The following is a 27,940-nucleotide window of genomic DNA, read 5'->3' on the forward strand; positions in this document are numbered from 1 at the left end:
GCCACAGGGGTTTGTAAGGAATAGAATGCTAATGTACAGCAGCCATGTGCTTACAGGACCTGTAATGAGGTCCCCATCATGTGATCACTTACCTGTGTGGGAGCATTCCGGGATCACATGACCAGTGGCAATGCTGTGCCGCTTTTCATCCCTGTTGTATCAAGAATCTACGTCGCAGAGCTGTGCGTGCGAGACGTGCACGTCGCAGAGCTGTGCGTGCGAGACGTGCATGTCGCAGAGCTGTGCGTGCGAGACGTGCACGTCGCAGAGCTGTGCGTGCGAGACGTGCACGTCGCAGAGCTGTGCGTGCGAGACGTGCACGTCGCAGAGCTGTGTGTGTGAGACGTGCACGTCGCAGAGCTGTGTGTGTTTGTGTGTGTGTGTGTGTGTGACATGGTCATGTTCTCTTTTTTTTATTGGCCTACATGTGTTTCCAATGACTAGTGCCATATCCTGGATGTTACCCTTGAATGAAGTTTTGTGAAAAAAGCACATCAGGGAGTAACAGCTCCTTGTGTCCCATTTAATGAGCAGGAAATTCAACCTGGAAAGCCAAATTATTTGTGTGATAAATGATATTTGTGTTAATGCAATATACTGGTAACTATGTCATGTTCATTTTGGAACCATATCATCCTGAAATGGTGAAACCCAAAGAACTGTTTCTATGTCAGTCATTGTAATAATAATATTAAAGGGGTTTTATCATTAATATAAAAACTTTTCCAGCTGCTGGGGCAGTTATAAAATAAAAAAATAATCATACTCCCCTCTCCTTGGATCCCCGTATTGGAACAGGCGGCCAGGCGGAAGCACATGACGATGCGGTCAATCAGAGGCTGTAGTGTCACGTCCCATAACTCCTGGTATAATGGCGCTCAGAATATAAGTGCTGATGCCTGCAGCGCTGACAGTAACGCTTGGGTCTCTGATTGGCTGCAGCGGTCACATGGCTCTGCCTGGTCGTCTACCTGGAAGTCGGGGTAGTGTGAGACGCTCAGCTCTGCTTCAACAGTCCAAGGAGAGGCGAGTATTAGCTAGTTTTTTAATTTTATAATGGCCCTAGTTGCTGGAGAAGTTTTTATATTAATGATAAAACTCATTTAAGGCAGCAGCTGTTAATCTATCCAGTTACTGGTGTAACTATAGAGGATGCAGAGGATGCGGTTGCACCCGGACCCAGGAGCCTTAGGGGGCCCATAAGGCCCCTCTTCTCCATATAGGGAGCCCAGTACTATGAATAAAGCATTATAGTTGGGGGCCCTGTTACAGGTTTTGCATTGGGGTCCAGGAGCTTCAAGTTACACCTCTGCGCTAAGGGGTTAAGAGAAGTTGAGGGGCCCCGAGATAGACATTTGCACCCGGGCCCATGAGCCTTTAGCTACGCCCCTGTATCCAGCACTTAGCATGGATCTACTTACTTCTTGTTTCCGGTGATCAAGAACATCGTAGGTCTTTGACTTCGTATTACTAACGATTGTCTGATATCGAATATTGATCTTTTCAATTCCTTCAATTCTAATATTCTGAAGATCCGCCAGACTTTCCAGAACATTGCTCATGTCCAGTATCTTCTCGAGACGCTTACAGAATGTGTCCAGTTTCCCAAATATGTAATTTTCACTGGAATTACAGAAAAAAGTGTGACAATTTATAGATGCATTAAAATGCACTTCTGTACAATTAAGGATTAATAGCTTTTACAGTTAGAAACAGGATTATTGAAAGCCTATTCATGTAATACATTCCTGTGCGATAGACTATATTAATCATCAGGACTGCAGTGGAATAGAGGAGAGAATTAGAGGTTTTTTAATCCAGAGCAAAATAAGGACACCGACGCCGACACTATGATTATGCTCAATGAGGTAACACTAAATTAATGGGAAACACGATTTACAAAACAAGGAGAGAAGAAGAAGAAGAAGCATTTTACTGATTGTAATCATTAATATGGAGGTCTTCGGGCCGCACCCAATGAACGGATGTCAGGGATTAAGTATACCTAGTGTCTAAGTAATTTAGGAAGAACCACAAAGGGGTCACCTCTGCAGTCCTATGGGAAATAATCACCGGGCGGGAGACAAAGGAGCATACAAGCACAAAGGTCGCATCCAAGACCAGACACACACACCCCCTCCCCCCCCCCCCTTGACACTGTAATAACCACTCAAGGAGAATTGGGTATTAGCTACACGTCAGAGCGCAGAACAACAAGTAAGAGATAAATAAGGTATGCAAAGATTATTGTAGAAAACTAATGGCACTTTAAATCGGGAAGATCAGTCAGATTCCTGCTCTCCGGCGGGAATTTGAGCGATGATCGTCCCGTGTAAGGCATGCAGTGACTGAACGAGAATTGTTCAGTCATTCAGTTTCTGCATGCCGTTCAATGGAAACAGCAGTTATTCACTTCTGAATGACTGTCTGCTTACAGTGAATGGAGGTGGCAGGGGGAAAAGGCTCCCAGGCTGCCCCGCCCCCATGCCGGCCGCGCTCTGAGCGATGTCAGCGATACTCGCTTTTGTGTGATTCTTCTCAGTAAGAGAAACCAAGTAATCTTGTAGATATGATACCTTTGAATGGCTAACAAAAATACATGATGTTACAGCGAGCTTTCAAGCCTACTCCGGGTTCTTCTTCAGGCTTAATGGCACAGATCTAAAGACTTATTTATATAAAAGCATATACACATGATCACATGGGACGGCACAAAATGGTGTTAGCAATTTGCACTTGAAACAAATTCCAGGAAAAGAGGGCACTGTGATTAATAGCACTTAGATAAATAACAGAAAGCGGTGAGCAGTACAGTAAATACTTAATTAGTCCAGGGACAAGGGATGTGGAAGTTTTATGGGCTCTCGATTGGTGTTAAGGGGTCACCAGGTCAGCGTGTTACCTCGGCTTTGGGTTTCTCATATCTGATAATATCCACTGGTGCAACCCCCCCCCCCCCCCCCCCCCGAGATTCATTCCAATTTGACTGTATCAAAGGTGGTTATACACTTGTGTTCCCAAATTCTTCTGTGACGTTAGGTCTTAAAATTGCCTTTGAGTATAATAACTTTCATATGTTGCATGTTGTGTCCATGACTAGAAAAATGCTTCACCACAGGTAATTCTGTCTTTCTCAATTTAATCGTGAGGCTATGAGATCTCATCCTGGCTTTCAGTTTTTGTCCTGTTTACCCCCAACAGGACATTTACTGCACCGGATCAGGTAACTAACATCAGACGTGGAACATGTGAAAGTCCCAGGGCAAAAAAATTACTTGGTTACTCTGACTGAGAACAATCACATTTTGCTGTACTGGCTAACTTAGTATTAAAGTTTTTCGATGTTATTGCAGTAAAATTGATGTGTTTGAACATCAGAAGACACGTGTTCGGATGAGGAGGTTCATGTAGAATCTCCCAACTTTTTCAGTCTTGGAGCACCCCTACCAAAAAAGTTTTTCAGCAATATGCGGGCCTCCTGAGTAATAACACCCCCATTTTCTGCTTTCATAAAAACAACAATGCTTTTTTACTGGCTTCCAAAATTAATTATGCCACCTTTACTGCCTCCATAAAAATGGCTACTACTAGCCTCCCCATCCGACCCCCAAAGCCGAGCTGGGCGGCTCCCACTGCCACTGTTTTAGTTTACTGGTTGCATGAACTCAGCTCTAAGCAAAATCTGTTCTATTCTTACAATCACCTAGAAATTATCATTTTAATTGTACCGATAGCTAAAACTGTATGAGGGAGATTTATTAAAACTAGTCTTCATCCAAAGTTCATTAGTGTAAAATATGTCAAATTTATTTAGGAGGTGCATTGTTTATGCCAATTACTGAGTAAGGTTATAGGAAAGCTATCAGCCTCCCCCCTGACTAAATCCCAGCCATTTTTTGCCACTTTTGAAAAGTATAAATATAGTGAACATCAAAACGATGAGTTATTACACCACGGAAGTAACAAAGCCTTCGATTAATTTCCCCCTCCCCCTCCCATTGGTTTACAGAAGGATTAACCCCTTCAGTGGCGGGTTTCTTACCGCCCTGTCAGACCCACCAGGGCAGGTTTTTTTAAATGGGCCAATCATTTAATTTCAACTATTTTTCCAGTTGCGCTCCAGGAGCCATAACTTTTTCATTTTTCTACTGTCACAGCCATATGAGGGCTTGTTTTTTGCGGGACAAGTTGTGTTTTTTATGGCATCATTTTTGGGTATATATAATGTATTGCATAACTTTTGTAGAAATATTTGTAGCGAAATTGCCATTTGTTTTTTGGATTTCATTGTTACGGCGTTCAGCGTGCAGAATAAATAGCGTAATAACATTATTCTCTGAGTCACACCATTCCGGCGATACCAAGTTTATACAGTTTTTAGGTTTTGCTATTTTTGCACATTTAACACATTTTTTTTTCTTAAAGGTTTTCTTTTGTGTTGCCACATTCCAAGAGCCGTATTCATTTTATTTTCCATTGCCAGAGCCCTAGAAGGCCGTGTTTTTTGCGGGATGAACTCCAGTCTTCATTTATCTATTTTTTAGGAACATGTAAAATTGTGATTGCTTTTTATTTCATTTTTTCTAGGGGCAAGATTAACAAAATCTGTAATTCTGGCATGATTTTTATGTTTATTTTTCACTGCATTCTCTGAGCAGTATAAATAATGTATTAAAGTCATTCTACAGGCCAGTATGATTACGCCAATACCAAACTGTAATAGTTTTTTTCTGTTTTCGCTACTTTTTCACACTTAAAAAAAATGATTATTTTTTTATTGCTGCATTCGAAGACCCCCAGCATTTCAATTTTTTTTATTAACGAAGCTGTGCAAGAATTGTTATTTTGCAGGATGAGTTGTACTTTTTATTAGTACCATTTGTTGATCCGTGCAGCATTTTGATCACTTTCGATTTCGTTTTTTGTATGGTGAGATAGGCTAAATTAGCTATTTTTACCTTGTTTTAATTTTCTTTCCCATGCCATGTATCCTGCAGATTAAATTATGTACTAACTTCCTTCTTGGGGTCATTACGAACGCAGGGATACCACATGTCTAAATTTTGTTTTACATTTTTTTCTTTTTAACAAAGTAAAGGAAGAAAGGTGGGGTTTTGGTGTTTTTATTTTTATAATTGTTTTTTTTTTTTTTTTTTTACTTTAACTTTTGTTGAATTTTTGTCCATTGCATAATAGTTTTTTCTTTTATTCTTCTAATACTCTGCTATGCTGAGGCATAGCAGGGTATTAGACAGGCTATGACGCTCAGACAGAGTCTGAGCATCACAGCCTAATTTAGCTGGCAGACCCGGAGTCTATGTTCAAGCCTCCAGGTGCCACAGAGACCCATCAGGACCTCCTGATCACATTGCGAGGGTCCGATGATGACGGCCCTTCACATGTTGCAGTCGCACAGACCATGGCATGTAAACAGCAAAGATCAATGTTTTTCTCCGTTCTCTGCTGTAAGAGCTGGTGCTCAGATATTATCTGACAGCCGATCACCAGCTCTCCCTGGCACGGGGACCATCGGACGCGTTCTGACAAGCCGATGGTCTCCGTGGCAATGTGTAAACAGTGCAGGAGTTCAAAAAAAGAAGCGCGAAGTTGCCGGCAGATCGGTTATATCTTCCAGCTTCTTTTTTTTTGTCTCAAAATAATTTTATTGAAATTTTGCAATATATAATAAAGTGTTACTTTAACGGATTCCTGACGCAGGGGGGGGGGGGGGGTAACTATAGATCATTGATAATATCGAGAAAAGAAAAAAAAGAAAAGAAAAAGAAAAGAACAACATGTTAAGAAATACAGAAGATTAGATAACTGAAATTCCTGAGAAATTATTGCAGTCTATGAAAGTAGCGGTTGTACTCCTATTTACTTCCCTCTCCTCCTCTCTCCCTTCATTTTTATGTAAAATATGTTGCGTAAAGCTCATCTTCCCTCTCTTCTCTCGTCTCTGTATTCCTTAGCGGCCTCCCCCTTACCCCCTTTGCTTTCCCCGTTCCGATGTTTCTTTGTATAATCAGTCTTGCTGCTTTCCCTCCCTTTTTGAGGTGCCTAGGGGGACTGACTACCGAGCCTGATGTAATACTCATGAGGTAAGAGGCCTGGAAATGCCCGGGATATCTAGGAAGTCCGCCCAAGGTTTCCAGGTCTTGAGAAACCGTTTCATACTATCTCCCCTCAAAGCCGACAATTTTTCATAAAGCATCACTCTCGATACTCTTGCAATAATAGGATCCAAGGAGAGAGTGGGTGATAGCCACTGACATGCGATATATATTTTAGTTGCCATGCATATATGTTGTGACATCTTATGTTGTTGGTTGTTATAACCTAATGGTTTGTCGGCTAGGAGGCAGAGGGATGAGGAGAGGGGGAATATTCTGCCCAGAACCCTGGAAATAAGTCTGGTCACCCGTCTCCGGAGCTTTGCCACCAACGGGCAGGTCCACCATGTATGGGCCATCGAGCCCAGGCTGTTACAGCCCCTAAAACAGTTTGGGGAAGTGGATGGGGAGTATTTGTGTATTACTGAGGGAACTAGATATGACCTATGTAAAATTTTTAGTGAGGACTCGATAAGAGTTACCTGGTGGCTCCCTTTTGAGATGATGGTACAGCAATGCTCCCATCGGGGTAAAGAAAGGGAGATGCCGAGATCTGATTCCCAGCGGAGCATAAAAGGGAGTTTGGTTTCTGATAGGGGTTTGTTCATGGTGGAATATAATGAAGATATCAAACCTGCTTGAAGTGGGGACCAAATGCAGGATCTTTCAAAGGCCGTAGGGGTAACGGAGGGGCCGGTGGCGCCTAGCAGGGAGTGAAGAAAACTATAGATTTGCCTCATTTCAAACCATAAGTGATCTGGGATTGAATATTTATCGATCAGCTGATGTGAGGTAAGGAGTTTGCCATGTGACATGAAGTGTTAAAGAAGCGTGATGTGCCTGCTTCGCCACCACATAAAGCTTTCATCCTCTAGACTCGGGAGGAACGCCCAGTTGGGGATAACTGGTAGCAGCGGGGAAACGGGCGACACCAAGGCATATTTAAATCTGTTTTTCCTCCATATCAAAAACTGGTGATAGGTTAGTGGAGATAAGTGATGGGTATTTATAAATTTCCAATTTCTATCCCAAAAAAACTTCCCCCAGGTCTTTCAGGGCCAAAAGAGAGGCCTCCAAGTCAACCCATAGAGGTCTCCTCGTACCTGCGAATCCGCTTCTTTTTTTTTTAAAGTCCTGCACTGTTCTCTGTGTGAATGTGCAAGCAGTGTGTGTGCGCAGAATACAATGCCACAGCTTATGGCATTGTGTTCTGCACAGTCCCATAGTAAAATATAGCCCGGGCTAGATCACTAAGCTCAGTGGAGCTAGTCCCGGAAAATTTCTGGGCGTGCCACTGAAGGGGTTAGAGCATTTTGATTTTCTATGGATATAACAGATTTTGAAAAACTAAAATTAGTTGCCTGAAATTTAATTTACATATCGGGAGATATCTACCAATGCTATCTAATAGTACAACCAGGACTGTGGAGTCGGAGTCAGAGTCCCATTTTGGTGGAGTCAGAGTCTCTAGAAATGTACCGACTCTGGCTTTTAAAAATATATATTATAAAAATTGTATAATTAATTCAATGCACAATTTGTTGCATATTTCCTTTCAATGATATTTAGAAAAACTTGGAAACATCCGTTCTATTCAGCCCCTATGGATTAAAAACATTGATAACTAGAATGTGGTAACAACAATAGAAAATCAGTTATTTCCTTTCCTCTCCACTAGACTCAGTATCCTTATGCTGCTTCTTCAAGGCTTTTAGTTGGGGTTTATCTGTGCTGCACTATCTGCACATGCTCAGTAGTGAAGCTCCGCCTCTAGACACCAGAGGATTAGAATGGTGATGAAAAGTCTGAGGTTACAACTTTAATACAGTAAACCTAACACTTAAAAAAACAAGAGCCAAATATGAAGGAGTCGGGAGTCAGAGTTGGAGTCTGGGAAAACTGAGACGTCGGAGGTTTGGCTTACTGACTCCGCAGCCCTGAGTGCAAAGAGACTAGGTGGTCTTAAAATGTGTCAGATTCATCACAAGGACTCATAATAAATCTGGCATATCTTTAGGATGTCTAGTTTAACTTTATACAACCTTAGTTTGTGTCAAATTTTCTGCAAAAATGTTGTCACAAATTTGGCACAATTTTTGGCACATGATGTCTCATTTAATACAACAAAAATGCCTAAAGTCAATATAATACTTCCATATGACTCAATTCACCATTAAGCTTAACTTTTATTACTTACTAGCTTACCCGTCGCGCGTTGCTGTGAAGACAGACATACATGCATTCGTTTTTATATATCTAGATAATTAACAACCAATCACAGCACAGCTTTCATGTTACCTCAGCGGTATAATATATAACAACCAATCACAGCACAGCTTACATGTTACCTCAGCTTTATAATATATAACACCCAATCACAGCGCAGTTTCATGTTACCTCAGCAGTATAATATGTAACAACCAATCACAGCGCAGCTTTCATGTTACCTCAGCAGTAAGAGAAATAACAACCAATCACAGCGCAACTTTTATTCTGCCTCAGCAATATAAAAAATAGCAACCAATCACAGCGCAGCATTCATTTTACCTCAGCGGTATAATATATAGCAACCAATCACAGCACAGCTTTCATGTAGCCTCAATAGTATAAGTAGCAATAAATCACAGCGCAGCTTTCATGTTCCCTCAACAGTATAATATATAGCAACCAATCACAGCACAGCTTTCATGTTGCCTCAACAGTATAATATATAGCAACCAATCACAGAGCAGCTTTCATGTTACCTCAGCAGTATAAGAAATAGCAACCAATCACAGCACAGCTTTCATTTTACCTCAGCATTCTCAATATCCAGCAATTGTCTTGTGATACGTTCAGCGGATGCATCATTTTGTAGTTAAACATGCATCCTGTTGCTTGTAATGCCTTTTGCTTTTGTGCTTCTAATGGAAATCAAACGATCTTTGTCTGGGGGGCATAACTGTCGACGATGCTCGTATGCGCACCACCTATCGTAGGATAGATGTACTATGCCAGTAATCTTCCCAGGAGTGTACTCAACAACTTCCCAAAGATTCATGGCGATTATATGAATGGTGTAGTAATGCATAAAGGACAGACAGACAGACAGTCATTATTATATATATAGATGACATTGGGAAGTGAGAGAATTAGATTCCGTACGTAAAATTTGGACGCTAATTCTTTTGCGCTTAGAATTGAATAATCGAGTTGGGACCCATTAGCGTTTCCTATTTGTGACATATTCAATGCCCGTGCCAAATTTCAATATCTATGACATTGGGAAGTGAGAGAATTAGATTCCATACGTAAAATTTGGACGCTAATTCTTTGGCGCATAGAATTGAATAATCGAGTTGGGACCTATTAAACTTTTCCTATTTATGACATAATCAATGCCCGTGCCAAATTTCAATATCTATGACATTGGGAAGTGAGAGAATTAGATTCCATATGTAAAATTTGGACGCTAATTCTTTGGCGCTTAGAATTGAATAATCGAGTTGGGACCCATTAGCTTTTCCTATTTATGACATAATCAATGCTCGTGCAAAATTTCATGTTTCTACGACATCGGGAAGTGAGAGAATTAGTGGCAATGATGGAAATCGAACGATCTACATGGGGGGGGGCGCAACTGTTGACGACGCTCGCACGCGCACCATTTATCATAGCATAAATGTACTATGCCTATAATCTTCCCAGGAGTGTACTCAACAACTTCCCAAAGTTTCATGGCGATCAGATAAATGGTGTAGTAGCGCATAAAGGACAAACAGACAGACAGACAGACAGACATACATTCAATTTTATATATATAGATAAAATAAAACCTAAAATAATGAAACTCTGATTTAAAAAATACCAGGTTATTACAGATGATCTTCTCGAGGTGGAACCCTCAGAACTCCCATTTAATGACACTCAAATACATAATTTAATATCAATGGAAACAGAAACTCAAAAACTTTCATTCAGCAAAACTGTCTAACAGCAAGATGGCCCTTGTTGCCCATAGCAACCAATCACGGAATTCATTTCTCAAGTTGCTGAGGTAAAATGAAAGCTGCATTGTGATTGGTTGCTATGGGCAACAAGGACCGTCTTTCTGTGAGACAGTTTTGCTAAACAAAACCCAAAAAATGTGCCATAGCTGGGGCAAAAAATCCCAACAGGATGGGCATGGTGAATGGAGCGATATGGAAGTATTATATTGCCCGTTCTTCTTGTTGTGGTAACTTTCAGGATCTGGCACAGTGCCCCGGGTAAATTTGCTCTGGTGTCGATGTCGCATTTAGGCCATGACCCCTTTCCAAAAAGTCACGCCGCTTTTGTCGGACACAGCAAAAAAAAGTGTCTGAATCTATCTAAAACATCCCGAATGTAGTACAAAGCATGCAAGTCATTTGGGGGGCAATTTGTAGTTACATTTTTGTATGATAGTGTAAATATTTTAACTAATTTTTCACCAAAAATTCAACAATTATTTACCTGAATTCAAACTGCCTCTCATTGGGAGTTTCTTTTAGTTTCTCCTTAACCCGGTGGAAAGACGCTTGGTACTGTTCATTCAGGTACACACATTCCCGGATCCTCTTCAGAAGCTCTTCCCTAAGAAACCAACAATGTGTACTTTACATTACTACAACCACAGAGTGTGTGAATGCACCCCTGACTACTAGAACCACAGAGTGTGTGAATGCACCCCTGACTACTAGAACCACAGAGTGTGTGAATGCACCCCTGACTATTAGAACCACAGAGTGTGTGAATGCACCCCTGACTACTAGAACCACAGAGTGTGTGAATGCACCCCTGACTACTAGAACCACAGAGTGTGTGAATGCACCCCTGACTATTAGAACCACAGAGTGTGTGAATGCACCCCTGACTACTATAACCACAGAGTGTGTGAATGCACCCCTGACTACTATAACCACAGAGTGTGTGAATGCACCCCTGAATACTATAACCACAGAGTGTGTGAATGCACCCCTGACTACTAGAACCACAGAGTGTGTGAATGCACCCCTGACTACTATAACCACAGAGTGTGTGAATGCACCCCTGACTACTATAACCACAGAGTGTGTGAATGCACCCCTGAATACTATAACCACAGAGTGTGTGAATGCACCCCTGACTACTAGAACCACAGAGTGTGTGAATGCACCCCTGACTACTAGAACCACAGAGTGTGTGAATGCACCCCGGACTACTAGAACCACAGAGTGTGTGAATGCACCCCTGACTACTACAACCACAGAGTGTGTGAATGCACCCCTGACTACTAGAACCACATAGTGTGTGAATGCACCCCTGACTACTAGAACCACATAGTGTGTGAATGCACCCCGGACTACTAGAACCACAGAGTGTGTGAATGCACCCCTGACTACTACAACCACAGAGTGTGTGAATGCACCCCTGACTACTATAACCACAGAGTGTGTGAATGCACCCCTGACTACTATAACCACAGAGTGTGTGAATGCACCCCTGACTACTATAACCACAGAGTGTGTGAATGCACCCCTGACTACTATAACCACAGAGTGTGTGAATGCACCCCTGACTACTATAACCACAGAGTGTGTGAATGCACCCCTGACTACTATAACCACAGAGTGTGTGAATGTACCCCTGACTACTATAACCACAGAGTGTGTGAATGCACCCCTGACTACTATAACCACAGTGTGTGAATGCACCCCTGACTACTAGAACCACAGAGTGTGTGAATGCACCCCTGACTACTATAACCACAGAGTGTGTGAATGCACCCCTGACTACTATAACCACAGAGTGTGTGAATGCACCCCTGACTACTATAACCACAGAGTGTGTGAATGCACCCCTGACTACTATAACCACAGAGTGTGTGAATGCACCCCTGACAACCCCAAAGCGTAGAAAAGTGGAATATTCCCATTGATAACTTAACTCCAAACACTGTCTGCAAATGAGCAGATGTAATGAATGTCTAGACCAGACCAGCGATGCACAACATGCGGCCTTCAGTGGTCTCCTATATATTAGGACGAGTACTAAGGGTGCACTGTGTAGTCACGTCTAGGTCCCCCTATATATTAGGACTAGTCTTACGGTTCACAGACAAATGTGTCCTAAATAGTAGGACAAGTACTAAGGGTGTACTGTGTAGTCATGTCTGCCCTATATATTAGGACAAATACTAAGGGTGCCCTGTGTAGTCATGTCTGCCCTATATATTAGGACAAGTACTAAGGGTGCACTGTGTAGTCATGTCTGGGTCCCCTATATATTAGGACAAGTACTAAGGGTGTACTGTGTAGTCATGTCTGCGTCCCCTATATATTAGGACAAGTACTAAGGGTGTACTGTGTAGTCATGTCTGGGTCTCCTATATATTAGGACAAATACTAAGGGTGCACTGTGTAGTCATGTCTGGGTCTCCTATATATTAGGACAAATACTAAGGGTGCACTGTGTAGTCATGTCTGCCCTATATATTAGGACAAGTACTAAGGGTGCACTGTGTAGTCATGTCTGGGTCTCCTATATATTAGGACGAGTACTAAGGGTGCACTGTGTAGTCATGTCTGGGTCCCCTATATATTAGGACAAGTACTAAGGGTGCACTGTGTAGCCATGTCTGGGTCCCCTATATATTAGGACAAGTACTAAGGGTGCACTGTGTAGTCATGTCTGGGTCCCCTATATATTAGGACAAGTACTAAGGGTGTACTGTGTAGTCATGTCTGCGTCCCCTATATATTAGGACAAGCACTAAGGGTGTCCTGTGTAGACATGTCTGGTCCCCTATATATTAGGACAAGTACTAAGGGTGCCCTGTGTAGCCATGTCTGGGTCTCCTATATATTAGGACAAGTACTAATGGTTGACTGTGAAGTCATGTCTGGGTCTCCTATATATTAGGACAAGTACTAAGGGTGCACTGTGTAGTCATGTCTGCGTCCCCTATATATTAGGACAAGTACTAAGGGTGCACTGTGTAGCCATATCTGGTCTCCTATATATTAGGACAAGTACTAAGGGTGCACTGTGTAGTCATGTCTGCGTCCCCTATATATTAGGACAAGTACTAAGGGTGCACTGTGTAGCCATATCTGGTCTCCTATATATTAGGACAAGTACTAAGGGTGCACTGTGTAACCATATCTGGGTCTCCTATATATTAGGACAAGTACTAATGGTTGACTGTGAAGTCATGTCTGGGTCCCTATATATTAGGACAAGTACTAAGGGCGCTCTGTGTAGTCATGTCTGGGTCCCCTATATATTAGGACAAGTACTAAGGGTGCACTGTGTAGCCATATCTGGTCTCCTATATATTAGGACAAGTACTAAGGGTGCACTGTGTAGTCATGTCTGCGTCCCCTATATATTAGGACAAGTACTAAGGGTGCACTGTGTAACCATATCTGGGTCTCCTATATATTAGGACAAGTACTAATGGTTGACTGTGAAGTCATGTCTGGGTCCCTATATATTAGGACAAGTACTAAGGGTGCCCTGTGTAGTCATGTCTGGGTCTCCTATATATTAGGACAATTACTAAGGGTGCCCTGTGTAGTCATGTCTGGGTCTCCTATATATTAGGACAATTACTAAGGGTGCCCTGTGTAGTCATGTCTGGGTCCACTATATAGTAGGACAAGTACTAAGGGTGTACTGTGTAACCATATCTGGGTCTCCTATATATTAGGACAAGTACTAAGGGTGTACTGTGTAACCATATCTGGGTCTCCTATATATTAGGACAAGTACTAAGGGTGCACTATGCAGCCATGTCTGGTCTCTATATATTAGGACATGTACTATGGGTGCCCTTGTAGTCATTTCTGGCTCCCCTATGTATTACTAGTATAAAGTCTCTTGACCCGTTTGGCATCCAGAAATGAAGATATAAGTTTGAGCCATCGTATATACATGCAGCTTTCTTTATTGTAGTTTATAGGCCTCGTGAAATGCTGGCCATTAGCTCGATATCTATGATCGACAATGGAGAGATCCACATGCATTGTCTCCTCCTCTCTGGAGTGCTGATTTCACAATAGGCAGGCATCTTGGAAGTGGAACTTCGATTTATTATACATATACTTTAGGATAAACCATAAATGTCTCAGATAGGAATACCCATGTGGCCCTTGGAAATGGCAATGTGGCCCTCAGACCAGAAAGAGTTGTGCCGCACTGGTCTAAACGATATGGTGTTCACTATAGGGAAGGCTAAATATACCGTATGCATCAGATTGAGGAACTTCTACATCAGCAGTACTGTGTTGTATATATAATAAGTCACACCTATATCCGAAATTATCTCCCCATAGGTCTATTTGCTATGAAAGCAAAACTATGAGTAGATCCATCTAGCAGAATGGAATAGGGGCTGTTATGAGAATCCCATCGGGTTGAACTTTTTTGAAGCAATGCGAATTAATATACGGTCTGTGGAGCTACAACCTGAGCACACATATCATAGAAGGCCATGCGGCTTGTAAGGGACCTGCCGAAAAAGGAAGCCTAGCCGTCGTTGGTATCTTTCCCTTTGATACCAAGGGTTGGGAACCCCAGCAGTATCCCCCCTCTATAGAAAAGTGCTTTGTTAGCAAACAAAGGGTTGTTGAATATATCCAATAGTAATGGAAAGGACCTGGATGGAGAAGCAAGCACCATAACAATCTACCACCACAACGGGGGGCCATTTTGATATTTGTGATGAGACCACCAGTCTTCTATGTGCATGTATGTACAGATACAGTAAGTGAAGCTACTGCACCAGATCCCTTTACTGTGATGTTAAACTCTATGAAGAAGGAACCACCGCCGTACAGGAAATCTATGAGGATAATTAAAACTAAACAAAACCTTACTAATCGTGGATTATAATCGCTATATATGACTCCTTAGAAATGTCCATACTCCACCTTGGAAGGTCCCAGATCTTCACCACTCCCTGGTTCAGATAATTCTTGCACGCAGTCACAATTTGATTGGTGACTTTTAGGAAGAGGGATGTCATGTGCTCTGAAGTATTATAATACTGGGATGTGCTGTAGATCATACGGATGCTGTTCATCAGGCTTGGAATGTGTTCTACCATAGAAGCCTGGACAGAGAAAGAATAAGTCAGTCTTACGATGCCCAGACAAATGTGTCCCAATGTAGGACATGCTGGAACCATCATCAGGTTAATAAATCTTCATCCCTAATAAAACAAAAACTCCAAAATAATTATTAGCCATAACTGTCACAATAACATAACAGGGGTGACAGAAGACAACTGAGATTTATAGGTCATGTAATAGGTCAGGATTAAGGGGAAAAAGAAAAACACACCTGAGTGGTGCTCCGAATTACTGCCTACCAGAAGACACAGCCAACATACACGCATTGTCAGGACCAATCCCTCCTCCTAGAAGTTGTCGGAGGGGATGAAACTTTCTCTGTTTGATTATAACATTGTTATAAGTAAGTGATTACAGTATCACAGCAAAAGGAGCATTTATTGTGGAAAACTGACCCCTTGTAGGGAGGCTCTAGTACCCTGTTGTACCGCCTCTAGCTTGGATACAAGATGTGATACGGACAGGCATGGAGGCTCTAGTACTCTGTTGTACCGCCTCTAGCTTGGATACAAGATGTGATACGGACAGGCATGGAGGCTCTAGTACCCTGTTGTATCACCTCTAGCACCCTGTTGTATCACCTCTAGCTTGGATACAAGATGTGATACAAGCAGTCATGGAGGCTCTAGTACCCTGTTGTATCACCTCTAGCTTGTATACAAGATGTGATACAGGCAGGCATGGAGGCTCTAGTACCCTGTTGTACCACCTCTAGCTTGGATACAAGATGTGATGCAGGTGGGCATGGAGGCTTTAGTACCCTGTTGTACTGCCTCTAGCTTGGATACAAGATGTGATAGGGGTGGGCATGGAAGCTCTAGTACCCTCTTGTACCCCTCTAGCTTGGATACAAGACATGATATGGGGAGACATGGTGGCTCTAGTACCCTGTTGTACCCCTTTAGCTTAGATACAAGATGTCATATGGGCGGGCATGGAGGCTCTAGTACCCTGTTGTATCACCTCTAGCTTGGATACAAGATGTGATACAGGCGGGCATGGAGGCTCTAGTAACCTGTTGTACCGTCTATAACTTGTATACAAGATGTGATATGGGGGAACATGGCGGCTCTAGTACCCTGTTGTACCCCTGTAGCTTGGATACAGGATGTGATGCAAGTGGGCATGGAGGCTCTAGTACCCTGTTGTACCGCCTCTAGCTTGGATACAAGATGTGATAGGGGTGGGCATGGAGGCTCTAGTACCCTGTTGTACCACCTCTAGCTTGTATACAAGATGTGATACGGGTGGGCACAGAGGCTGTAGTACCCTGTTGTACCACCTCTAACTTGGATACAAGATGTGATACGGGTGGGCATGGAGGTATGGTATCCGGTAGCATATCATTCCACATTTGCTGTAACTGAGCCTCTAGATTGTGCAAAGCTGTAGGTTGTCAATATTGGCATCAAAGATGGTCCCATACATGTTCTATTGGTGATAAATCTGACTACCAGGCAGCCTCGGAATTTTAACAATGTTGTGTGGACTCCTGTGACCCCCTTGTGTGTGCAGCCAAGCATTATCCTGCTGCCTCTTGGAAGCCACCATGAGAGGAACACATGTGGCTGCAGGATGTCCTGAACATATCGCTGAGCTGTCATTGTCCCTCGTACCATTACTAGGGGGACTGACTGTTGTATGTGATGACCCCCCAGATCATCACACCAGCAGGGGGCAGTGTGCCGCTCCACAGCAAAGGCAGGATTGAGGTGCTCACTCCGAGGTTTCCAGACACTTCATGACTCCACTGCAAACGGAGGGGATGGTTGATGGGTGTCAAAGCCATACATGTAATGGGCACTGAGAGACCAAACGTCCTTCAGCCAAGCACCTGAAAATGGTTCTAACAGACACAGAGGTGTAATGATGGCGCCCCCTGTCTCTGGATGTCTCTGAGCATACTTGTTGGACGATCAGACGCTCCTCTCTACTGGTGGTCTATAGCCCGGTCATCTTGTGCGCCCTCACACATCCACCGGTCCCAACACCCCCTAACAGTCTGGTCAGACGCTCCTCTCTACTGTTAGTCTGCAGGGGGCGTCCTGAGCCTGGTCACTTTTTGTGCCCCCATCCACTGATTCTAGCACCTCCTAACAGTCTGGTCAGACGCTCCTCTCTACTGGTGGTTTGTAGGGGGCATCCTGAGCCCAGTCACCTTGTGTGCCCTCACACATCCACTGGTCCCGACACCTCCTAACACTCTGGACAGAACGGCTGGTGGGGACAATTCGTCGTCGTCGATACGACCATCCAGCTTCTAACATCCCAATAATGCGCCCCTCTAAGACTCTGGTAACGGGGTGAAATCTCTTCTCTGCGTCGTAGAGGCGTCTAGTGGCCAACAAGCTCTACACAAGCGGAAGAAGAGGCCATTACACACAAGGAGCCTCTGAGAGCCTCTTATAAGGGGGAAGCACTTTTAGGACCTCCGGTGACAAGACCGTCCATCTAATCACCACAACTCTCATCATTTACAGATCTGCCTGAGATGGAACTGGAGGACGGGATCTGCAGCAAAATGACAACTTCTTCTGGGGGCGGGAGTGTTTTGACAAAGAGTGTATTTATTACATATTGTGTGTGCTGCACACCAGCAAATTTATCTCCCATTTATATTGGAAAAGATTTTAACTTCTACTTAGCGCAGGCTCACACAAGTGTAATTTCATTGTGTATTACGCACACAATATACACGCATGTAATATGCGGTGAATGGAGTCAATGAAAGTACATTAATTTTCGTTGACCCACTCACACCAGTGGTGTTTTTTATTGAGCATAATACGTGCGTACAAAGAATGCAGCACGTTCTATTTTACTGTGTATTACAAGCAACAGAGACCTATTGCTCTCTATGGGCGGCTAATAAACGCTGTACATACGCAATTAGATTGCATATGTGCGGCATTTATACACAATGTTGCTAAGAGACAGAGTAGAAAATAAAAAAATTAAAAAAAGAGACAAGTCAGACTGCGCCGGACAGCATGTGTGAGTTACGCCATCACACGCAGTGCAAAATCGCTGCTCTACACAGCGATATGACTGCACACCGCCGGCTCACACAGCGTTATACACACAGCATTTCACGGATACGCTCGGGTAAGCCGGCCCTTAGAAAGGAGGAAAATTTGTAGCAACAGGGTGATGTCACTGCTGTGTCACCAACTCCGTGACATCCAGTATTTTCATTCTTTTAGCCACAAAATAAATGCATGACGTTATATAGCAATCTAAACTAATTAAAGGGGATGTCTGCCCAGAGCAGATAAGTGTATAAGTGAAAGACATAACACAACTCTGCTTTTAAATCTACTGCAGATCCAGCGCTGCAGCTCAGGTCTTTGCTGGTCCAGCCCTGGAAGCTCCTTCAGTGGTCACATACCATTCATCATTCACATGACCGCTGCAGCCAATCACTGACCTCAGCGGTCATGTATGCACGAATGGCACATGGCCATTGCAAGAGTTTCCGGGACTGGAGTGGCAGAGACCTGAGCAGTCACATTGGAAGGGGTTATCCCAAGATAGGCAAGAAAAGTCTGATCAGTGGGGGTCTCACCACTGAGATTCTTGAGAACGGGGGTCCCGCTCATCTATTCACTGCGAGCTCTCTGCACCCACCCGCAGTGACGTCCATTTGAATGGAGCAGTGGTTGAGCCTGTTCAATTCATTTCAGTGGGGCTGATGGAAATAACCAAGTACAAGTTCTCGGCTATCTTCGTCAGCCCCATTGAACATGAACGGAGTGGTATCGTACATGCACAACCGCCGCTCCATTCAATCTCCTCCTCACTGCGAAGGGGGGGGAGGTGAGTTAGGTTTTCTGTTCTTTCTTTTATACACTTACCTGGTACATTTTAAGACATGTCGGACATCTCTATTAAGGCCAAAGTACTTACGGGAGAGGCTTTGCCCAACGGTCCAAAGAACCTGTCTAGTGTGTACAAGTATTTCACATTGTCCTTTGCTTCATTGGCAGCATTTGTTACATTGCAGTCCTGTCCAAAGATAATAAACAACAATCAACATTTAGTTAATTGCATTAACAAATAGGGGAAAAGAAAATCATTACTGGAATTACTGCTGTTTTCAGATCTACTGATATACAATGTGACTTCCCAGAACAGCGGTAAAAATGTCAAACTGCAATGCAGAAAGTTACCTTTCTAGTAGAATAAATTGTTCTCAGTTTAGCTGTAGGATATGAAGGACTTTGCTCAAAACATATTTCAACAGTGACACCGGCTATTGCACTTTTATAGACTGGCAGTAAACCAAGTGCAATAAAGTTTTGGAGCCTCTTATTAGGAAGACTGCCATATAAACCAACATCTAGAATATCACCTTCTTCAGTTTCAGGGTGCTGATCAGTGTCTCATACACTTATATTAGTTATTGCTAAAATAAAGGCTCTCTTATAAGCATTTGTGAACTGCACTCATTGTCAAAGAACAATCCAGCACCTAGAAGGAGTTGTTGTTTTGTTCCAAAACTCGGCATACAGTTCCATCTCGATTATGTAAATGCTTAGAGTTGTGGTGATTAGATGAACGGTCTTGTCACCGGAGGCCCTAAAAGTGGTTCCATCCTTGGCCTATAAGAGGCTCTCGGAGGCTCCTTGTGTGCAGTGACCTCTTTTTCTGCTTGTGTGGAGCTTGTTGGCCACTAGACGCCTCTACGACGCAGAGAAGAGATTTCATCCCGTTACCAGAGTCTGCAAGGGGCGCATTATTGGGATGGGAGAAGCTGGATGGTCGAATCGATGAATCATCCCCCACCGGGTCGTTCTGACCAGACTGTTAGGAGGTGTTGGGCTCAGTGGATGTGTGAGAGAACACGAGATGACAGAGCTCAGGACGCCCTAAAGACCACCAGTAGAGAGGATCGCCTGATCATCCAACAGCAGCTCCAAGTGTCTGCCATCCAGAGACAGGTAATACCATCGTTACACGTTCTTCTATTTGTCAGAACTATTTCCATGTGCTTCTCTGAAGGACATTTGGTTCACGACACCAGCTATGTGTACGGCCTTTAACACCCACCATCACCTCTGTTTGCAGTGGTGTTCTGAATGACAAAACTGGACCCTACAGAGTGGTACCGGGCTGTCTTCAGCGACGAATCAAGGCTTAGTTTGGGCACAGACGATGGCCCCATTGGTCTCTGGAGACAAAGTTGAGTGCCTCAATCCTGCATTTGCTGTGGAGCAATGGTATGATGGTCTGGGGGCCATCGCATACAACATTCGGTCCCCCCTAGTAGTGGTATGAGGGACAATGACAGCTCAGCGATATGTTCAGGACATTCTGTAGCCACGTGTTCCTCTCATGGCTTCCCAGAGGCAGCAGGATAATTCTCAGCCGCACACACAAGAGGAGGGGGGGGGGGGTCACAGGAACCTCCACGACATTGTCACACTTCCGTGGCTGTCCAGTCGCCAGATTTAACACCATTGATAGAACATGTATGGGACCACCTGGGATCCCAACTTCGACAGCCTACGAGCTTGGCCAATCTAGAGGATCATTTACAGCAAATGTGGAGCGTCAGGATACTATATAGAACCTGTATGCCTCCATGTCGGACCGTATCACATCTTGTATCCAAGCTAGAGGCAGCCAAACAGGGCAGTAGAGCCTCCATGCCTATCCATATCACATCGTGTATCCAAGCTAGAGGCATCCAAACAAGGCACTAAAGCCTCTATGCCTGTCCATATCACATCTTGTATCCAAGCTAGAAGAGGCCCAACAGGGTACTAGAGCCTCCATGTCCATCTGTAACACATCTTGTATCCATCTTGTATCCAAGCTAGAGGCGGTACAACAGGGTACTAGAGCCTCCATGTCCACGCGTATCACATCTTGTATCCAAGCTAGAGGCAGCCAAACAGGGCACTGAGCCACCTTGCCCATCCATATCACATCTTGTATCCAAGCTAGCCGTGGCCCAACAGGGTACTAGAGCCTCCATGCCCATCCATATCACATCTTGTATCCAAGCTAGCCGTGGCCCAACAGGGTACTAGAGCCTCCATGCCCATCCATATCACATCTTGTATCCAAGCTAGACGTGGCCCAACAGGGTACTAGAGCCTCCATGTCCATCTGTATCACATCTTGTATCCAAGGTGGCCCAACAGGGTACTAGAGCGTCCATGTCTATCTGTACCACATCTTGTATCCAAGGGCGTTCAACAGGGTATTAGAGCCTCCCTTCAAGTGGTCAGGTCTCCACAATAAATGCTCCCTTTGCTCTGATAGTGTAATCACTTACATATAACAATGTTACAATCACACAGAGAAAGTTTCATCCGATTCTGACAACTCTTTCTTCTAGGTGGTGGAATTTTTTGACAATAAGTGTACTAAGACAGTAAGCCCTGGAAAGGGCATTAATCTACTATCAACACACATCTCTGAATACCAATACAACATCAGTAGCATCTTTCTATGGCAATATGTGTAGTATGGCTACAATAATACTGTATAGTTTTGATGGCAAAAATAACACTGCAGGTTGTGTTATTCTTGCCATCAAAAGTAACAAAGTCCTCGCCCGAGTCCCCAAACTGCTTTATTTGCATAAATTTACTTTAAAAATATCAAGATCAGATATTTCTCGCATATGTACTAAGCTTAACCGGTTGTTGATTTTCTGCAATTTGAGCATGTAATAAAATATAATGATTGAAACCAATGTTATCTGCTTTCAAAAATCCCTTCTGTTAAAAGGTTTCCTTGATGATGAATTTGTAAGACAGTACCACAGTTCCCTTAGGAAGTTCGAAGCATCAGGCCACAAAAGCCCCACCCCACGATGACATGTGCATGACATATCCATAGTTTAAAGGGGTATTCCAAGTTCTAACATTTCTGTACAGCCAGACCCCCAGGCAGCAAATAAGCATATACTCCCCTACACCCGCTCCTGTTTCCTGGGGTGCTACTCTGGTCTCCCTTTTGACGTCATCTTTACATGCTTCCCCAGTGTGTTTACAGGATGTCACAGGCCCTTCAGCCAATAACAGAGCACAGCTCTGGATCGCTAAACTGGATTGCAGCACCTGTGACATCCCATGAACTGGGTGGGACTGCAGGAGTGGAGGACCGAGCAGTGCTGTGGGAAACAGTGTGAGCGGGGAGGGAGAGGGGGTATATGTTTAGTTATGTTATTGCATGGGGGGGCTGGTTGTACAGAAATAGTAGAACTCGGATAACGCCTTTTACTGCTTCTAGAGCAAAATAAATGTCCATTATATAAACAGAACATAAAGAGTTAAATAAAAGAAGGTACCAGTTCTTTCCATTGCTTTAACATCCTGGACTTAGCCGCTTGGAGGATGCTGAGTACCTTCCTGACTTTAGGGCTTTTAATCTCGTCTAAAAGACTTAAGAAAGAAAAACATGTATGTCAGTAATTAAAATCAAGATAACTACAAATAAAGAGACATTTTCCAAAACGGTTCATGGTTCTAATTATTATTATAACTACTGATTTACAATATTCTGATCTGCACCACAACTTCCACAATAGAGGTCTTAGTCCAACTTTTAGCACAACAACGTACCGTATTTTCTGGCGTATAAGACGGCCTTTTAACCCAGGAGAATTTCCTCCAAAGTCGGGGGTCGTCTTATATGCCGGGTATAAGCTGTAGAAGAAAAAAAAACCAATACTGACCTCCCGTGGCGTTATGCGGCGCTGCTGCAGGCTGTCTCTCCCTCCTCCTCGCCGACAGAGCATTGCTTTCTGGATGTGGGGCTTGAATGCCCTGCCTCCAGAAAGCTAATGCTCTGATTGGCTAACTCGGTGCAGCGTCAGCCAATGAAAGCTGGCGCTGCATTAGCCAATCACAGCCATTCAATGATGTCAGGGGCAAAGCTATAGGGCCATTTTTATAGCATGTCAGTTTCTCTGAGAAGAAGCAAATTCTGGGCTGATGGCTGTAAACTTTACTTGGATTAATAAACTATTTTAAATAGATCTAGAGGGTTTTGGTCTCCTTTGAGGAGCTGCAGCAGCTTTACCAGATCGCCAGGACCAGCTTCAACAGATACCTCCAACTCAGACATGCGCTCAATGCCCCGAGCCACATCAATCCCTTTCCACGAACCCCAAGCAGGAACCTAGGCGGTTAATCTCACTGATCTATACGCACCTCATTCATGCTAAAATATCACACGTGAAGCTGGGGGTCCTGGACAAATGGCGAGAAATAATCCTCTCGCTCTCTGATGAGGAGTGGAGTACGCAATGTCCTCCTACACTTCAGTCTCGCCAGAGCTAACAAACTGATCCATCTACACATTATACATCAATGCTATCTGACACCAAGCAGACTCTTTAGGATGAATAGAACCCCCAACACACAATGTCATCGCTGTCAGACACCCAATGCTAATTTTAACCATTTGATGTGGAGCTGCCCGCTGGTATACTCCTTCTGGACGGAGGTTACAGACTTCCTGGGACAACTATTGGGGGCGCCACTTCCACCAAATTTGCTGACTGTCTGCTAGGTATACTGGATGAAGAGCGGTCTCAATTCCATACCCGTATCTTTTTTAGTGATATATTGTTTCTGGCCCGTAAGGCTGTAGCATTGCACTGGATGGATAGGAGACCCCCGACGCTCCCCCAATGGTGTAATCAAGTCAATTCTATTCTCCCATATCAAAAAAAAAAAAAAAAAAATTGTATACAAAAATAGAAAGGTAAATTCTATAAAATCTGGGAATTTTGGTGTGGTTCATCAACCACAACCCATACACAAAATGCATTTCAGCAATTGGTTGACCAAATGAGGTTTTCGACCCGTCCAGGTGCCACTTAGCACTCCATAGGTATGATGAGAATATCCTGAACTCTGCAAACTAGCTTTTCAAATACCCTATGTTATACAGTGTATATTACTTTAGGTAATTGTAACGGATTTGTAGACTGGAACCACGTTACATTCAGGTTGTCACTGAGTAATAAAATTTGATATGTTCTGTTATTCTTAATAAAACGAGTTTAAATAGATCTAGAGGCGTAACGTAAAGCTCTTGGACTCCGATGTTGTGGTAAGTGGTAGGAGACACAGCGGTCAGAATACAAGGTGGGAACCAGGCATACAAACAAGTAGATTTTTATTACAACTGATAACAGCAGGGAAATATGCTGGCACAAAGATAATGAAACAGTAGGTGGATGTTATATAAATGCTAACGTTTAGTATTACCGGCCTGACTATAGCTAGCTAATAATCATAACAGGCAGCACAGGCTTGAAGCAATTTACAGTTTATGTACACATTCACAATGGAGTATCCTAGCCAATTGCAAAGTAAGGTTTCTGTAGACAGGGCTAACTTAAGAATGGCGACTCACCACACCCAGTCAGTTTTTGACAGAAGAGTAGCTTAGAAGCTCGTAAGCAGGAGAACAGATCTGTTTTTCTTGACACAAAGTTCCGGAAAAGATCAGGCTGAACAGCATGGTATATCCAAGTCTCTAGCTAGCAGGCCTGCTTACTGTCTGTCTCTGGTGATTCATGTACGCACACTTGCTTTTTTTTTTTTTTTAAATTGAGGTCAGGGGCGTAACTAGAGACTCATGGGCCCGGGTGCAGAAGTTCAGCTTGGGCCCCCCTCCCCATGCCCTTAGGCTAGATTTACAAGGGCGATCGCAAAATTGCAGCAATATTGCAGTTTTTCTCATAGAGATGTCTGAGCGTCAGCGATGCTTTTTTTGGCAAAAACATTGCCGTCGTTTGCAGTTTTCTTGCGAGAAAGAGAGAAAGACAATAGGACTTTCTAATGTTAAAAATCGCATTGCACTAAAATCGCAAGTTCGTGCGATACGATAAAACAAAGGCTCCATGGGGAAACATGGGCAATAAAAAAGAGCAGAACGCACAAAGATAGGGCAGGCAGCGAATTTTTTTTCCCCACACAACATCACATCAGTGAAAATGTCGAAAATGTGAAAAAAAAACATTGAAAAGCCTGGGCTTCATAATTCTGCGTTATCACCCGTGTGAAGCTGGTCTTAGAGTCTGTGCCCAAGAAACAGCTCGTTTCAATCGGACGATCCGCACAAAATTTTACATCAAAACCACAAAAGAAAATTGGAAGGGTGAAATCTTCTGCGGATACACATAAAAACCTGCGCCAAAGCCTTCACCAATGGCGCGGATTTTGACTTTTTTTTCTGAGGTGGTTTTGATGCAGAACTTGGTGTGAATTGTCCGCTGCGGACAATCTGCGCTATTTTACGTACTTGGGAATATACCCTTAGGCCACTCTCAAACACAACGCTTTTTTACAGCGTTTACCGCGGCGTTTCAAACACCACGGTAAACGCTGTACAACGCCTTCATTGAGTTCAATGGAACTTGGCAGACTAACGTTCGGATGAGGCATTTCTAACACCGCGACTTTCGAGAGCTGTCTGCTCTATTTTCATGTGTTTAAGTACTTTTTACCACACCTAACCCCCCTTTATAATGATGGGGTGCGTAAAGATCGCAGTGTAGAGCTGTACAATGTGTTCTTAACCCCTTAAGGACATGGCCTACTTGGGGCTTAAGGACACAACGATTTTTGGCGGATTTTCATCTTCAGTTTTCAAAAGTCATAACTTTTTTATTTTTCCATCGACGCGGCCGTATGAGGGCTTGTTTTTCGCGTGGCGAACTGTAGTTTTCAATGGTGCCATTTTTGGGTGCATAGACTATATTGTAAAACTTTTATTAATCTTTTTTATGAGAAAACGCATCAATTCTGGCATGGATTTTTTTTACAGCGTTAATCATGTAGCATAAAAGACAGAATATATTTTTTTCTGCGGGTCGGTACGGTTACAATGATACCAAAATATTTTTTTTTAGGTTTTTCCATTTTTCTGCAGTAAAACCCCTTTTTTTGGAAATCTTTTACCTCTGTTTTTTAGCGTTTTTTTTACGCTTTTTGCTGTGCAGAATAAAAAGCATGTTCAATTTATTCTACACATCGTTACGGACGTGTCGATGCCAAATATGTGCCATTTTAATTTTTTTTAACCTTTTTTTATGCTAATATGAGAAAAAGCATAAAAAAGGGGTTTTTTTACATTTCTTTTTTTCACATTTTTATTATCTTTTTTTTTTTTACACCATCTATGTCCCTCTGAGGGACTTAAAAGCACAGTACTGATGATCGCTGTGATAAGGCATGGCAGGACTTTTGTCCTGCCATGTCTTATCGCTTATACAGTTATCATAGGCTCTGGCAATACAGGACACCAGTATCTGGAGTCCTATTGCCATGGCAACCAGCCGGGCTCTCTACGATTATATCGTGAGAGCCCCGCAACTTCACAGAGGGAGCGCTCTCCCTCTGTGAACCCTTCCCATGCCGCGATCTACATAGATCGCGAAAGGGAAGGGGTTAACAGCGGGGGGCGCATCTCCGATGCACCGCCGCTGCTGAAGCGGGAGGCCAGCTGCAGGATAGCGTGAGATCTGTCATGATCTCGCGCTATCCCTATGGCGTTAGGGTACGTCAATTTGCGGGAAGTACCCCGCTCCCATGACGTACTCTTACATCATGGGGAGGGAAGGGGTTAAACACCACTCAAAATCGCGGCTTTTGAAATGCAGCGTTTTACTGATGGTGTGTGACATTGGCTTCAAGCCGCTCTCACACAGGCGCTCGGTAAAACTCTGCCATTTTGATTGCGGTGTTCGCTGCGATTTTACTTTCGTTTTTTGCCCATACTGGGTTTTAGCGCACAACATCACTGATGAGGTGCGCCAAAACTGGCAAAATAGAGCAAACAGCGCGCAAAATCGAGCCCATGTCTGCAAGGATCTATTGAAAACAATGGGAGTCTATCACCGCAGCATTCAAAGAGCCGCAGTAATCAGCGCCAGTGTGAGAATGGGCTTATGGCTCTCCCATCACACAGGATGCCCGTGCATGGTTCACCTCTGCCCCTTCATGGTCGTCTCTTCCCCTTCTGACACAGGATGCCCTAGCATGGTACATCCCATGCCCCTTCATGGCTGTCTCTGCCCCTTCTGACATAGGATGCCCATGCATGGTTCACCCCCTGCCCCTTCATGGCTGTCTCTGCCCCTTCTGACACACGATGCCCTAGCCTGGTTCATCCCATGCCCCTTCATGGCTCTCTCTCCCCCTTCTGACACAGGATGCCCTAGCATGGTTCATCCCATGCCCCTTCATGGCTGTCTCTGCCCCTTCTGACACAGGATGCCCCCACCTGATTCCCTTCCCCTCTCACACTGCCTGCTGCTCTGACTCCCCTCCCCCACTGAGACAGACATGTGTAATCAGTACTTACACTTTCTGTCAGGCTCCCGCTGTGTGTCGGCCGCTCCACCTCCATTCCCCTGCTGGCTGAGGACGACTGTAGGAGTCGGGGGAGGGCGGCACGATGTAGAGCCCTCGGTCTGCCTGCTGACTGACTTCCTCTAGCTCCTCTGTGCACCGCGGGAGCTTCTCCTGCACGGAGACGCTTCCCCCCGGACCTCCGCTCAGACTCCTCTGGTGATCGTGGAGGAGAACAAGACAGGGGAGGAGACTGAGCGGAGGTCCGTGAGGAGGCGCCGGCGTGCAGGAGAAGCCGCAGAGCGCCAAGTGAAAGTAACTCTGCAGTCAGTCAGCTTGTGGAAAGGAGGCCCTCTGGGCTTAGGGGCCGGGTCGCTATTGCGACCCCAGC

The 27,940-nt window shown here is 43.9% G+C and overlaps 1 protein-coding gene across 1 annotated transcript in view; it reads right to left on the reverse strand.

The window, feature by feature from the left end:
* The window catches only part of LOC136578989 (dynein axonemal heavy chain 5-like), a 363,128-nt gene that overhangs the window by 313,264 nt on the left and 21,924 nt on the right, over positions 1 to 27,940 (reverse strand). The window contains exons 11-15 of the mRNA XM_066579223.1: positions 22,530 to 22,623; positions 19,133 to 19,231; positions 15,026 to 15,207; positions 10,587 to 10,706; positions 1,422 to 1,623 (exon numbers count right to left, since the gene is read on the reverse strand). Coding sequence (XP_066435320.1) covers positions 1,422 to 1,623; positions 10,587 to 10,706; positions 15,026 to 15,207; positions 19,133 to 19,231; positions 22,530 to 22,623 — 697 coding nt within the window. The remainder of the gene's footprint in view (positions 1 to 1,421; positions 1,624 to 10,586; positions 10,707 to 15,025; positions 15,208 to 19,132; positions 19,232 to 22,529; positions 22,624 to 27,940) is intronic.

This window comes from Eleutherodactylus coqui, chromosome 9, assembly GCF_035609145.1.
Source record: "Eleutherodactylus coqui strain aEleCoq1 chromosome 9, aEleCoq1.hap1, whole genome shotgun sequence".
Lineage (NCBI taxonomy): Eukaryota > Metazoa > Chordata > Amphibia > Anura > Eleutherodactylidae > Eleutherodactylus > Eleutherodactylus coqui.